The following is a 15289-nucleotide window of genomic DNA, read 5'->3' as shown; positions in this document are numbered from 1 at the left end:
TTTAAAAAAGTTTTTTTTTAATTTTACAACTTTTACAAAATTGATTATGTCAATGATGTTTCATTGTTGTTAACAGCAATAGATGTCAAATCCATTTGGACTGGGAGGCATGGCAGGTGTTCAATAAATTAATTAGTACGAAGGGTGCTGATCTGTTTCCTCTCATTTTCAGTGTTGTGTTATTATGCCCACGTTATTTTGAGGCGAATGTAAAAACAGATTTTTAGAGCGCCACTGGTTCGTTTATCAAAGGTCAGTGGCAGGCAGTGATTTGAATTACAAGTCCAGTGTGAGTCCAGACTCTTCCAAACGTCCATTATTTGATGATGAGATTGTGCAAGTAGTGCTACTAGTAGTTTCCTCGTCTAAAGCCGGACAAGCACGTTTGTCCACCGGCCCTCTTCTGGCCGAAACCCGTCCATGACGACGACATCAATGTCCAGCCTCGTAGGCGTTTCTCTCTTTCTCTCTCGCTAACCCTGTCAGTATCAGCATTCAGCAAGTGCAGTAGCAGGATTCGAGCAACACTCTCGCGAGGACGACTCGACGGCTAGACGTGCACTTTTTGTCCGGACTTGATGCAAAGCGAAGCGAATAGGCGGAGAAGCAGCAAACAAGACTTGAAGAGGTAAACTGCAATGATGCGTTCAGGTGCTGCGGGACAGACTTTTTACGTCTCTTTTGCAGCTTTTCTTCCTCTGTTTTTCTCTACATTTTAGTCCAATTATTTCCACGTTAAGGATGCTCTTTATGTTCGCACAGTTTCTAAATTGAATTAGCGCCATTTTCTTTCTTCCTTTAATTGTAAATTGTGTCTGATAAGAGATTTTTTATCGACAACGCGCTGCTTCAAATCAAAAATATTCCCACTGATGTTGTGTTGGTTTTAGTCTGAGACGTTGACAGTAGAAACTTGGGTGAAAACAACCGAAAAACATATTGCACCTGCGCCGGGAGACATTAACACATGAAACCCGTTCGCGGATGTTTTATTGCGTGTGTATTGAGGGACAAAAGGCGTTGTTTGAAGCTCATTTGAAACTCAAGCAGGGGGACAGAGCGAGAGAGCCTCACCAGAACGCGGTTCACCTTTCGCGACTCCACTTTTTCGCGGATTTTTTTGGAGGGGTTGTGGGGGGGTTATTCTTTACGTATGATTGAGTTTTAGACGGAAATGTGAGAAAATATTAATATCGGTCTGAAAAAAAAGTATTGTGGGGGGTTGTATACCCAGATAGCAGACCCGACATTGAATAAATTGATTGATATTCCATCAAAATCATCAATATGGTTGACATCGAAATTTACGACATCAAGTGACGTTGAAACAACAATGTTCTATGGTATGTCAGGCGATGGTTGGGTTAACATTCTTTTATAGTTGATGAACTAATGTTGACAAATAGTTGATTTATGATTGACCGGGAAATACGATTGAAAAGTCATTGACTTATGGATGGGCGGGCGTTTTGGTTGAAAACATAACATTGATTCGGCGTTGTTCCAATATTCTTAATAATCGAAATGACGTTTAGGTTTTGTAAGGATTTCAACGTTGAAACAACATTAATTGAGGGTGCAAAAGTGACGTTGATGCAACGATATAAGATCGACAGCGGAATGTTGAGCCAACATATTTTCAACGTCGGTCTGCTATCTGGGTATTTAAGCTAACGACTTAGCATATCTGGCAAATTGCGAGTTATTCTTAATGAGACCACTTTACTTAAAAGTAAGTTTCACACATTAGTGCAGGTTTTAACTCTTTCAGTGCCACTGATGACGATAAAAGTCTAATAAAAAAGTATAATGTTTGGAGGGAAAATTAAGTATAAGAAGATACATTTTAAAATAGTACGTTTTTAAAATGTCGATGTTAGGAAAAATCTATTTTAAAAAATAAAAAAATCCTGAAAATGTAAATAATAATAATAATAATAATAATAATAAATAAATAAAGTGTTATTGTTGCAAATTGTGTTTAAAATTGTCGTTGTACAAAAAAACTTATACAATTTTTAAAGTGTTATTACAAAAATTCCCCACAAAAAATAACCCTCACACTTTTACAAAAAGTTAAAGGCCATTGACGAGGATAGATGTTCGATCATCTTTCTGCTGTCCATTTCAATTAGTTTGAAATTGTAGACGCCCAATCCATTTGAACTGGGAGGGTGACATTCATTTGCTGCTAACCTTCCCTTGCAATTTAACATAGCACCATAACCTTTGCTGTTTTGTGATCTTTTAATTTTTTTTATTCATTTGCTGTACTTTTTGATTGATCAGGCAGTGTCAATTCATCCATTTGGCTTATCCAAGGATGTTGCTGGATGTGTGCTTTGTCTGGTTAACATGCTGTTCTAAAACCTCCCAAGGACAAATCAAATCTTTATTCCCATATTTTGGCTTAATTGAACCCAGAATAAAAACAAGGAAGCCTGAGCTTAAGATTCGGCAGTGTGTGCATCTTATCTGATGTCTGCGGGTGTTAAAGACCTAATTAGCTTGAAGCCTGCCGAGCTACCTGGCTCAGGTCTTTACCATATAATATGAAGGAATAGAAGGCCATTGTGAGAGATGATCCCCCTGTTCTGAAGAATGTGCTGTCAAATACGACTGCCACAAAGGATTATTTTGATAGTCGACTAACTGGTTCATATATAAACCTCATGTTATCTGTTACCCTAGGGCAGGGGCCCTATTGGACTAAAAAAACAAAACAAAAACAAAACAAAACAAAACAAACAAACAAACAAAAAAATATATATATATATATGTATATGTCTTGAGCCACAAAAAATTTAAAGCCTTATATAAGCCTTATAATGAAGGCAGCACATCATGTTGTATGTACTGTATCTACGTATATTAGCTATATTAGCCGACAATCAAAATGACTAAGTTGGCTACCAATACATAATGAGCCGTCATGATTGCCATATTTTCTGCACTATAAGGCTCACCTAAAAGCCTTCTATTTTCTCAAAATCCAAATGTGCGCCTTATGGATCAATGCGCCTTATATATGGAACAATATTGGTTAATCATGGCATGACATTCCCTTTAGCGCAGCTCCATCTAGAGGATGCGTAATGCAACCCCAACCGCCAGTGTTACTACTATTACTACTACTACTACTACTGCGCCTTATAATGTGGTGCACCCTTTTACGTATATTACGTAAAATGGGCCATTCATTGAAGATATGCCTTATACTCTGATGCTCCTTATTATGTGGAAAATACGGTAAATGTTTATTTTCCCTGCAGTGCATCCTATTGAGAATGACGCACCACGTGACTACTCTGTTGTGCGATGCCGCCTCAATTTTAACTTCATTCCAATATTAATGAATTAGAATAATATTTGTGTCATGCAGACACCATATTAAAACAAAAATATATATTTACCTCCCCCATCTTTTTCCATTTACAAACATTTTAGAAAAAGCTCCAGGGAGCCACTAGGGCAGCACTAAAAAGCCGTATTCGGCTCTAGAGCCACAGGTTGCTGTGCCCCTCGCTAGGGTTAAGGTTTTAGCAACAAATGTGTATTGAAATAGTTTTTTTTTTTTTTTTTTTTACATTAAAAAATAAAACTAATACATAGAAAGTTTAAAACGTTTCAAAGTAACTATAAAACAATAATTAGTTTTCAGTTTTTAGAATAACCACCGTTTTTCATGTCAAAAGAAAATAATAAAAAATATGCAAAATAACTAAAAATAATTGCATATTCACCTTAAAATACTTTTTAAAACATTAAATGTAATTAAAAAATAAATAATTCCTTCAAATTCCAAAATACAATATTAAAAAAAAAATTAAAAGACATAAACAATAATTACGATAATTGGCTGCTATTGATGGGGTTAAAATTCCTTTTGACTGGGAAGGTGGACCGTTTAGCACCGTGAATGGCATTGAGAGATGATCATTCACAGCCAGCCCTTCCAGTTGAAATGAATTGGATGTCAGACTTAAAATGGTCAAAAAATAGGATTTGGACCATTTTGGGGTCAAAGAGTCCTCTAAAAGATGATTTGATGACAAAAATTTATGTCGGATAATTTGATAATTGATTAGTTGTCGATTACTCGTTTAATCATGGAAGCCCTGCTGTCAAATAGAATAAAAAACAAGGCTTGCAATGTAGCTTTATTATCACACAAAATGTTTTTAGTTAATAATGATTCCCAGAAATGAGAATTTCTGAGTGATTTACAAGCCTATTAAGTCCCAAATCCTTCGTCACAATAGTAGTAAACACTTTCCACTAACAACAGTTGTGGTCAATGATTTGTAACTCTACCCCCAATGACTGCCAGTTTTATTTTCCGACTTTACTATTAATGGCCAAATGTGACTAGAAGACATTTTAACGTGTAGCAGCTAATCATTAAAAAAAAAAAATACAAGTGGCTTAAAATGACATGCAACTACTGAAGCTGAGTGGGGCCTGCAAGTTAACTTGTTGGTTCCCATGGACGGGGAACCAACAATCTTTGTCCAATCAATTAGTTTATTCGCTGTCACCCCTCCCAGATCAAATGGATTGGACATCTATTTTGAGGTTGATTTTGTTGACATTTAATGAATCAAACAGGTGGAAATTCAACATGGCTACACTTTGGCATATAGCTAACAGTTGCTTTTCAAGCCATTGGTGACACTCCAGTAGAGCTCAATTATTAAACAAAGTACCTTTGCATTCGTTTGTTCCCAAAAACCCATTAGCAAGAGGACATTCATGTGCTCACGAAAATTAGCATTGGTTTACGGTATATGACACTCAAAACAATGAACATACCTCAGGAACGTTTATAGATAAGAAATATAGCAACACTCAAAGACGTATTTTTTTCTACTACTTTATGTTACTGTCAGTTTTCCTTTTCCCTCGCTTTTTTCTTGTGCACCTCCCAAAAATACCCCAGTTTGTGAGCCATAGTTGTTTATAGTACACGTTCTTTGCATTATTGAGGTATTTTATTAATCTTTTTTTATTTATTTATTATTGGCTTTTTATGTTTGCAATTTTGCATACGCAGTCTCAAATAATGATCGTGAGACGGGTTATTTTCTGTAGGCTGGCTAACTCTTTGCAAATACAGTGATCCCTTGCTACTTCATGCTTCAAACATCGTGCCCTCAGTCCATCATGGATTTTTTTTTTTCCAATTAAAAAAATATATAGATAAATACAGATGAGCTGTCCCGATCCGATTACGTGGTCTCACTCTCCCTCCTGTTCCCTTTCTTGGTCAGGCAGTGCTCTGGAGTTGCTTATTCAAGTTAACGATGATTGACAGACGTTAAGGTTTGATCTTGCCAGAAAGCCGAAATTTCAAAGCGCCGCATGCGTCAATCATCGTTTAACTTGTTAAACAGTTGCTGTGGCAACTTATTGTGTGTAAGGTAACAGCTTGAGCACATTTGAGTGGACTCACTCAATGAAGCATTTAATAAAGACAAGCATTTTTTTCTACTTTATTTTTGTTTCAAAATAATTCAGTGGGACAGTAACATGTTTATAAAACTCATAGTAATTAAATTCGAAATGCATAAAAAACATATATTAATATATATACTGTATATACTTTAGTTTTTTATATATACTGTAATTAAGGCGCACCTGACTGTAAGCCACTACCAACCAAAGTTGGCACGAAAACGGCATTTGTTCATAGATAAGCAGCACTGGACTATATAAGCCGCAGCTGTCCTCACTGTATTATGGAATATTTACCCCAAAAGATATTAACCGGTAACACTTTATTTGACAGCGGCATCATACAACCGTCATAAGACCAAATTAACCACCATGAAGCGTTGAACCAATTGGCAGAAAACTTTCATTGGTTCAAGAAGCTTCATTTGGCTATCACTGCTCCCTTGGGGGAGACAGTCAACTTTCACTGCCACCTGCTGTCAACACTGTTGTTGTCCAACATTCCTCCTAGCATGCATTACAGCGCTAGAGATGTAAATAACAATCAAAATTCATGTTCTGTGCTAATTATTTCTTCAGTTGCTGTTCCAGTTGTTTCATTAATTGCTAGTTATGGTATTTGGTAACACTTTGTCTGACAAAGGTGCCATAAGACATCATGTCATGTCATTAGACAATCATAACTATGACATGACACTGTCAAGAGCATTAATGAATGCTTATAACATAAGTCATTTGGTGTTATCTGGCAAATTATCTCACTTTTGAATGGCTGTAAAACATCCAAGCTGGACATAAATGGAGTTAGTAACATAATTTGCCAAATGACACTTAATGACATAAGCATTCAATAAATCCAATGACAGTGTCATGTCATAATTATGACGGTCTTATGACAGTCTTAGGACACCGCTGTCAAATAAAATCTTACCTATTAACCCAAATAGATCAACAAATAAGCCGCACTGAACTATAAGCTGCAGGATTCAAAATGAATTTTTTTATTATTATTTTGAGCGGGCGGGCGCTACTTTGTGGTTTTTCACATGGTGCGCGGGTTCTGGTCCCTTTTAACCGCGAAAAACGAGGGATCACTGTATTTGCTTCATATGTTACTTAAAAGTTTAGTTTCTCATGTTAAGAAGACCACAAACATTTTTACAGCCAGATTCCACTGTGTTTATGTGGCCTCCTCATAATGCTTCTGTCACATCCATCTTTGCGTCACTGCAACTATTTGAAATGTTCTGCACACGGGCTCACGTTATTAGCTTCAGATGTTGTAGAAATGACGTTTTCAAGGTTACGAGTTGCCTTTTCTTTGATCATCCGCTCGGCGACAGCTCCTCTGCGACCTCGCGAGGAGAAAAAATGAAATTGGATTTTTCTTGACTTCTTTAGGGAAAACATTCTATAAAGTGGCATCAGGTTTCCCCTCAAAGTGACGCATGCTTTATTTTGGAATGTCAAGAACGCTCAGGAAGTACACTGTTTGGGTTTCGATGCCGCTTCCTAATGTCTAATTTAGCTAATGTCAACATTTGCTTCTAAACGCGCCCATACTGACTCTCCTCCGGCGCGCATCAATCAAGCTGACAACAGACGCGACGCCAGAGAGGATCTATTAAAGTCTGAAAACCGTGCTTGAACAAGTTTACCGCATTAAGATTCTTTAGAGTAGGGTGGCAGACCACAAGTGACTACTGTTATTTGCTACTCTATGAAAATAAAAGCTGCTGGGACCATGGGGTCAAATGAAAATTGGATGTCTCTTTGAAAAACATTGTAACTCTTCATAAATTTTATTTACAGCTACTTTCAAGTGACAATTAAAACACAAACAAACAAATGCGCAGAATTGCATGCAGAAACCCTCCTCCCACATGTGCTAGTATTTGAATTTTGGTGTTGTCTGTTATTATGTAAAAGTAGCACAGTGTAGGAGTTTTTATTTTTTTCCTTTTCCATCTCAGGAATAAGGGTGCTGATTTTTCTTCTTCCTCATCCACCTCCTTGTTTTCCCTTTTCCATCTATATAATCAGTGGGCCAGTATTGTGTTTTTTCCAAACCTCATCCAGTTTTGAGTTTCTTTATCCATCAAAGTAATCGGAGCGCTCTCATTGTTTTTTATCCCCTCATTCACTATCCTGTTTTCCCTTTTCCATCCAAGGAATTGAAGTGTAATATCCCCCACATTTATCTTTTTGTTTCCCTGTTCCCTGTGAGAAATCATAGCAATGATATTGTCGCCCCCCAACCCACTCTCGTTTAACATTTTCCATCTGTAGAATCGAGGTGCTAGTGCCCCAATCCACCTTCTTGTTTTCCCTTTTCCATCCAAGGAAAGGGGGGTGTTAATATTTTATTCCCTTGCCATCCATCCTCTTGTTTTCCCTTTTCTGTTTAAGTAATCATGGAGCGGATATTGTTTTCCCCCTCTTACACCCTCTTATTTTCCCTTTTATATCCAAGGAATCTAGTCTGTAATCTGCCTACCGACTTGTTTTCCCTTTTCCATCCAAGAAATCAGGGTACTGATATTGTTTTTTCCCCCCTCATCCACTTCCGAGTTTCCTTTTCCATCAAAGTAATCAGAGCGCGCTTATTGTTTTTTTTTTTTTTAATCATATCATTCACTGTCCTGTTTTCCCTTTTCCATCCAAGCATTTGAAGTGCTAATATCCCCCACATTCATCTTTTCGTTTTCCCTGTTCCATGAGAAATCGAGGCAATAATATTGTCACCCCCCAATCCACCCTTGTTTAACCTTTTCCATCTGTAGAATCGGTGTGCTAGTGACCCCCCCAACCCCATCCACCACCTTGTTTTCCCTTTTCCATCTAAGGAAGCAGCTTTTACCCATTTTCCACTTGGTTTCCCTTTTCCATCCAAGTTGTCGGTGTACTGATATTCTTTTTTTCCCCTTCATCCACTTTTTGTTTTCCCTTTTCCAGCTACCATTTTATCACAGGAATGATCGGGTGTACTCTTGTTTTCACAGGGTTCCTCTGCGTGCGCCTTTGGTTTGTGTGAATTTCCCACCGTTGCGGAGATGAGCCTAAGCACCAGCGAGATGGAGGACCTGTGGGAGTCCTTGGGCGAGCTCAACTTCTCTGATAGCTTTTCCAACATTTCACACAGTGTGGACAGCACGGTATGCCCCACAGCGTTCAACCGTCGTGCCCTGCTCCACTCTATGTGTGTCCTCTACACCTTCATCTTCGTGGTGGGGCTGGCGGCCAACGCTCTGGTCCTGTGGGTGAATTTCCGTGCCCAGCGGGACTCCGCCCCTCGCCACGAGACCCACACGTACATTGCCCACCTGGCCGTGGCCGACCTGTGCGTGTGCCTCACCCTGCCCGTGTGGGTGAGCTCGCTGGCCCAGCACGGCCACTGGCCCTTCGGCGAGGCAGCGTGCAAAGTCACTCACCTGCTGTTTTCCGTCAATCTTTTCGGGAGCATCTTCTTCCTGGCCTGCATGAGCGTGGACCGCTACCTGAGCGTGACGCGCCACCGAGAAAACCAGGGTGGGGCGCGGCGCAAGTTAGCACGCCGCTCAGTGTGCATCGGGGTCTGGTTCCTGGCTCTTGTATCCTCCTTGCCAGACACTTACTTTGTACGTACGGTGAAGGCGTCGCACGGAGGCAGCGTGCTTTGCAGGGCTGTATACCCCGAGGAGAACCCCACCGAGTGGATGGTCGGCGTCCAGCTGAGTTTCATCCTCTTGGGCTTCGTCCTCCCCTTCCCAGTCATCGCATTCTTCTACGCGCTACTGGCCAGAGCCTTCGCCCGCACGTCGACGCCGTCTTCCACGGTGGAGCAGGAGCGGCGCGTGAGTCGACGGGTGATCCTGGCCTACATCGTGGTGTTCCTGGGCTGCTGGGGGCCTTATCATGGCGTACTGCTGGCCGACTCGCTCTCCCAGATGGGTGCGCTGCCTCTGACCTGCGGCCTGGAGAACTTCCTCTACGTGGCTGTCCACCTTACCCAGTGCCTGTCCTTACTGCACTGTTGCTTCAACCCCATCCTCTACAACTTCATTAATCGGAACTACCGCTATGACCTCATGAAGGCCTTCATCTTCAAGTACTCCACACGGACCGGTTTGGCGCGACTCATTGAGACGTCCAACGCATCCGATGCAGAGTACTCGGCCGTGGCTGCAGACAATCCACCGCAGATATGAGGAGGAGCACCTTCCCATCCAAATCTTCTCCGTCCGGCGTCATATTTGACATTAAACGATATTTAAAGACATTTCAGCGCCTGTATCGGAAGAAATCCTGTGGACAGGAGTGGGTTGCTATTCACAGACTGATTGCAAAAAAAGCACTTAGGACCAGTTTTATCATACAGAAATATGGTTAGTGATTTGTAAAGCCACATTTATACTGTATGATAGCCAGTTTAGCAATACAAGTCACAGTGAACCATTTTCAAATGTAAGGATTTGTAATAATCTTAGCTTTACTCGAGCATTTTGTATCAAGCTTTCATCTTCTATTATTTGCCACTTGAAGTTGAGTGGCATCTTGGATTTACAAAATTAGGAGAAAACCGACTCGAAAAATTTGGAAAACAAGCATTCACTTGTCCTTAGCAACCAGAAATGTTGCTGGATAACCACCAACTCTAGCACAGAAACTCAGGAGTAATCATGACTTTTATTTGACTATTCAATATCATTCTGAAACCGTCCTGTGTAGAAATACACGGGAACGTTAAATCATTTACTGGCATTGTCAGCGACAAACGTCAATGCGAGCGGTGTCGAGCAAGTTGGAAAATGTCCACTTCCAGACTCATAATTGAACAACCATGACTATAACCACCAAGAAATTTGACACATCATTATTAGATCAATTTGAAATGGGACGAGTGACCTCGAATAATAATGTTTCAGTGCCATTGACGGCAAGAGACGTTCAATCCATTATCTCGGAATCTTTCTTCTGTTTCATTTTGCTATGTCAGTGCACATCTTTGTAAGATTCGTTCCTCAATGCTAGGGCAAGTATTTTACAGTAGAAATGTCAAATGAATATATACTGAAATATTTATGATGATATTTTTGTTCAGTTTTTCCCTATAGTCTTGTGTTGCCAACAGTGAATGATACAGAACACTGGGCATCAATTTAGGTCTGACAGCTGTTTAACTAATTTTTGGATGCGGAATTCCAAAATGATCTCAGTTTTTCCTCTATCATGTCAAGTCTTTTTCCCTACTTGGTATGTCGTTACTATTAGGGGTGTGAATCACCAATTATGTACAGTATATGACTTTTTTTTTCCTACAAAAAATACTGTATTTGCTGATGCAATTTTCATGTTTTCGACAATCATGTTGCTAAAACATTCTGAGATTTTAACGAAAATCATCGAAGTGAAGATATTAATCGAAGCTTTGCGTTTGGATCGATTTCGATTCTAACGTGCTTAACAAATCGGTCTACATCAATTAATTGCTACTTTCCAAGTTGCTACATGTACACAAATACTGCAGTCATGCCTGTTTTATGTCATATTTCATTGTACGTCAATATTTGAATTTTTTTTTTCATAAAACATAGCCACATGTTTTGACTGATTCGCTAACTTCAAAACATTCCAAGAATTCATATGTCGCAGCCTCTTTTTGGAAATTGCCCCTAACATACACGGTTGCACCAAAAACAAAAAATCCCTATTCATTTCCAATGGCAAAAACATTTCAAATTTTCAGTTTTCAAAATGCTACTTGTCCTACATTTTTGTCACAGAAGTCACACATCAAAACAATCAAGGCATACAAAAGTTACAAGCCAATTTTAGAAAAAAAAGAAATAATAATAAATTCTGCCAAAATATGACAACAACAACAACAAAAATTCCCCTTAAATGTTCAACGGCTCCATTCATTTCTTATTCAACACCTACAAAAAAAAACAATCCATTCACTGCTATTGATTTTCAACACAGACCTGCATAAAATCTCAATGTACCCAAAATCTGATCTGGTAATGTCCCAAAATCATCAGAAACTGATGCAAATTCAACAGAAAGTGACCCATAAGTGCCCCAATACCAACAGGAAGTGACCCGGATATGCCGCAAAATCAAGTAGTGAGCAATGATACAGGGAATGACTGGGAAATGCCCTGATATCAACAGGAAAACAACCGAAATGTTCAGTTAGTGACCCAAATTCAACAGGAAGTGACCCATAAGTTCCATAAAATTAACAAGGAAGTAACCCAAAATTAACTTATTGCCTGCCATTGACAATACAACACCCACTTCATTTAAACTGGGAGGACTGGCTGTGAATAATCTTTCAGAACCATTGACAGCGCTAGACGTCAAATTCATTTGAGCTTGGAGGGGCAAAAACCATTTGTTCATTTTCTCCTTCCAGTCCAAATTTTTGAGATGTCCAGCATCGTCAATGGCAGCCAATAAGTCATCAAGTAAGTGACCCGAAAATGCCCTAAAATAAATAAGAAGTGACCGAAAATTAGCAGGAGGTGATCAATGGGAGAGCAAAGCATCCCCACGCTGTTTCTCAAATTCCAAGTGGTTTCATATTTTAACAAAATAGCATTTGATTTTGATTTGCTAGAAAAAAACTGAGCTCAGACAGACCTCAATGAACAAAAAATGTGTTTCATTGTGTAATTTGTAAAATGTGACACAGTGGGAATCACTGCATTAGCAATAATTCTGTATGCTTGTGGTTGGTGGGAAAAATCTGGCATGTGTTGCTGGAACTTGAGAAATTGCATGTTTAATCAGTCTATTTATACTCACTTGAACTCTCTGACGCTGTCACTCACACACTGCAGTAACGCACTCACTGCCTCATCATCTTTGGAGTCCTGCTGTATGAAAACCTCAGTGAAAGATAACATTACAACCAAATAACACACAAATAATTAGCTTTACTGCTTGCGTGCAGGCAGCTGTTGTGATGTGCAACAACAAAGTGTTGGTTAAAGGACCAAATGTAGGTTGTTTTGAGAGTGTGAGTGGGAATATTATCATTTCATGTGGTGATATGATATAATGTGATTGAGACTAGTGAAGATGTCCCTTTGGTATGTGTAAAAGTGTTGTCAAGTATATTAAACAGTGAAAATATTTTGTTTCTGTACTGACTGGGTCTCTTGTCATAATATGCTGATTTTTTAAATCATTTAAATTTGGCAACTATAAAACTATACACTGTAATGATAATATAAAATTATTCAATAGAACACTAAATTTATAGAAAATACTGGCAGATGTGGTTTTCAGTAAGAATAAAAATAGAAGTTGACTGTTAAATTGGCAAAAGCGCAAAAAGGACTATGGTAAATCTTCATCATTAAACAAATAAAAAACATACTTTTTAGGGTATTTGACCGTTGCTATTTTACAGTATTTTTACGTAGCTTTTTTTCATTTTAAAAATGTTGACTGCTAAATTAACACCAAATTTGTGTAAAAAAAAAACCAAACAAAAAAACGTGTATATATATATATATATATATATATATATATATATATATATATATATATATATATATATATATATATATTTGTATATTTGTATTTTTTAGGATATTTCACTGTTGCTATTTTCAAGCTTTCGAGCATGTCGTCTCATGTCGAGACAGATGACGAGTCAAATTTTTCGTCGTATGTTGAAAGAATCATATGCCAAGGTACCACTGTATATCAAAAAGCTTTGGGTAAATACATTTAAAAAAAAAGACACACAAAAAACTGGAAAATTAAATTGAACAAAAAATACAACAACAAATTTGTCTCAAAATCCAAAACATAATCAATTATAAACAATAAAATGAAAAAGAGGAAAAACACAGAAAATGGATTAAGAATAATTATAAATATATATGAAATTTATAATTATTATTATAATAATTATTTTATATTTAATCTTCATTATTTTACCATCAAAAAAAATTTACTCTAAAATTAGCAACTATTCAATAGCTGTAAAACTGAATAGTTATATAATAGTGACTGTAAAATTAACAACGTGTATAGTATTTTTCAATTTAAAAAGCTCACTGTTCAAATCAATCTAAAAAATAAAACGTATATATAATGCATAAAAAGGTATATTTTAGCAGTGTTGTTTTCGTCAACGATGACGATAACGAAAATATTTCGTCAACGAACATTTTTTTCATAACACTGACGTGAGCTAAAAACGTGTTTTGGAAGACTAAAACATAACGAGACGCATGCCAGTTTTCGTCTGACGGGACGAGAACGAGATGAAAACTCGCGATAGTGTCCGTCATAAGTTCACAATGTGTGACATTCTCTTATTGTATTTGTAGTTAGCACGCATCGTAGCAGTGTTTGGTTGTGTGTGTTGCGCCCCCACCCCACACACGCTTATGTGTCCACTACAGGCTCCTTTTGCGAAACGTGTTAGGTGCTGCTTGGTAAGTTTTGTTTTCTTATCTTGGCTTGATATGCCATGTTGCTTTAGCTTTTAAAGGTCTGTACGAAGTCATTATCACACAATAAATGCAACTTGTAGCGTTAGCATAGCGTTCACTTTAGCAGGACGTTAGCATTTAGCATGGTGAGTGTCGTCTTAAACTCTTGGAAAACTTTTTACTACAGTTCATGACGTCCAGGTGAGTTCAATTAATTGAAAATAATGAATTGTGTTCCTGCTAAGTGTAGCCTCATCATCACAAAGATGGAGATATCTTGTACACTATTAGGCTCGAGCGTATGACGTGGCACTCGCGAGGTTTCCGCCGCTATCGCCATTATGGAAGTGGTAAACATAAACAGTGAGGCATTTCAACACAGGTCGCTCTTTAAAAATTATTGTGCGGTAAAGAATTGCAACAACCGATCGAATAGAAAGGAGAATGTACAGCTCGACGGAACACCATTGAGTTTCTTCCTGATCCCTACATGGAGAAAAGGCGAGGGAAAGGTCATATCTGAACTTACCAAACGTCGAAGAATGGCATGGGTGGCCTCCATCAGAAGGAAGGGCATAACGTTTGATTCTCCAGTTACACACAGAGTTTGCTCTATGCACTTCCACTCCGGTAAGTTAATTTCATTTGTTTACGCAAATTTCAGTAACTTTATGCCCTAAGTCGGCCTGTTGTTAGCTATAGCTACAGCTAAACAACTAGCATGCATACATGTGCATTGTCTTCATAAGACATAATTCCTGTCGTTGCTAAATGAAAAAGCTGTAATATTTTGATGTGAGAGAGTGGCAAAGAATTTGTACACAGGCTACATTTTCTGCAACAAAAAATTTGTACATCCGTGGTCACAGACTAATGTAAACACACATTGCCTACCTTTGCTAGAAAGATGGTGTTGCCGTTTGCTATGGTCATAATGTGCAGATCCTGGACCCATCCGCAGTAAAACTGTTCGTAGCTTTGTAGCGATTTGTAGTTTTGGAATTGCTGATGAGTGTAGTAACTTACACCAAACACTAAATACAGCATGATGTCAGTTTCGCGTAGTGGTGGAAGCTTGTCGACATCTTTATTCCATTTGTGTTCGGCTTGCTCGTAAGGGTCAACATTGTTCACATCCTTAAAATTGCTCACATATCTGCCCTTCGCCATGGTAACAAGTTTGTCTCTGTATCGAACTGGCAAGTTTTCCTTACTTTTTTCCATCTTGGGCACTCGTAGTTGAATTGTATTTGCCGTTAAGTTTAAATGTCCCGTGATGCAGACGTGCTTCCGAAATGGCTGCGTTGTCGCAAATCTCTCATGATCCCGTGCTGCTGTGACGTAAACGCTCGAGCCTAATTATGTGCTCGTCTGTCTTCATTCGAAATTGTTAGTTAACT

General features: G+C 38.5%; 1 protein-coding gene across 1 annotated transcript; it reads left to right on the top strand.

Annotated features, from left to right (window-relative positions):
* Positions 1-487: 487 nt before the first annotated feature.
* ackr3a (atypical chemokine receptor 3a) lies at positions 488-12746 on the top strand. The gene is made up of 2 exons (XM_057853558.1): positions 488-628; positions 8457-12746. Exon 2 carries the CDS (start codon positions 8508-8510, stop codon positions 9639-9641), a length of 1134 nt encoding a protein of 377 aa, XP_057709541.1. The 5' UTR covers positions 488-628; positions 8457-8507; the 3' UTR covers positions 9642-12746.
* The last annotated feature ends 2543 nt before the right edge of the window (positions 12747-15289 follow it).

Source organism: Corythoichthys intestinalis, chromosome 12, assembly GCF_030265065.1.
Source record: "Corythoichthys intestinalis isolate RoL2023-P3 chromosome 12, ASM3026506v1, whole genome shotgun sequence".
Lineage (NCBI taxonomy): Eukaryota > Metazoa > Chordata > Actinopteri > Syngnathiformes > Syngnathidae > Corythoichthys > Corythoichthys intestinalis.
The sequence above is the reverse complement of the archived record's forward strand: the minus strand, read 5'-3'. Positions and strand labels throughout refer to the sequence as shown.

What these genes read in the sequence shown, in the direction of transcription:
- ackr3a (XM_057853558.1), top strand. Translation starts at nt 8,508, where the DNA reads ATGAGCCTAAGCACCAGCGAGATGGAGGACCTGTGGGAGTCCTTGGGC.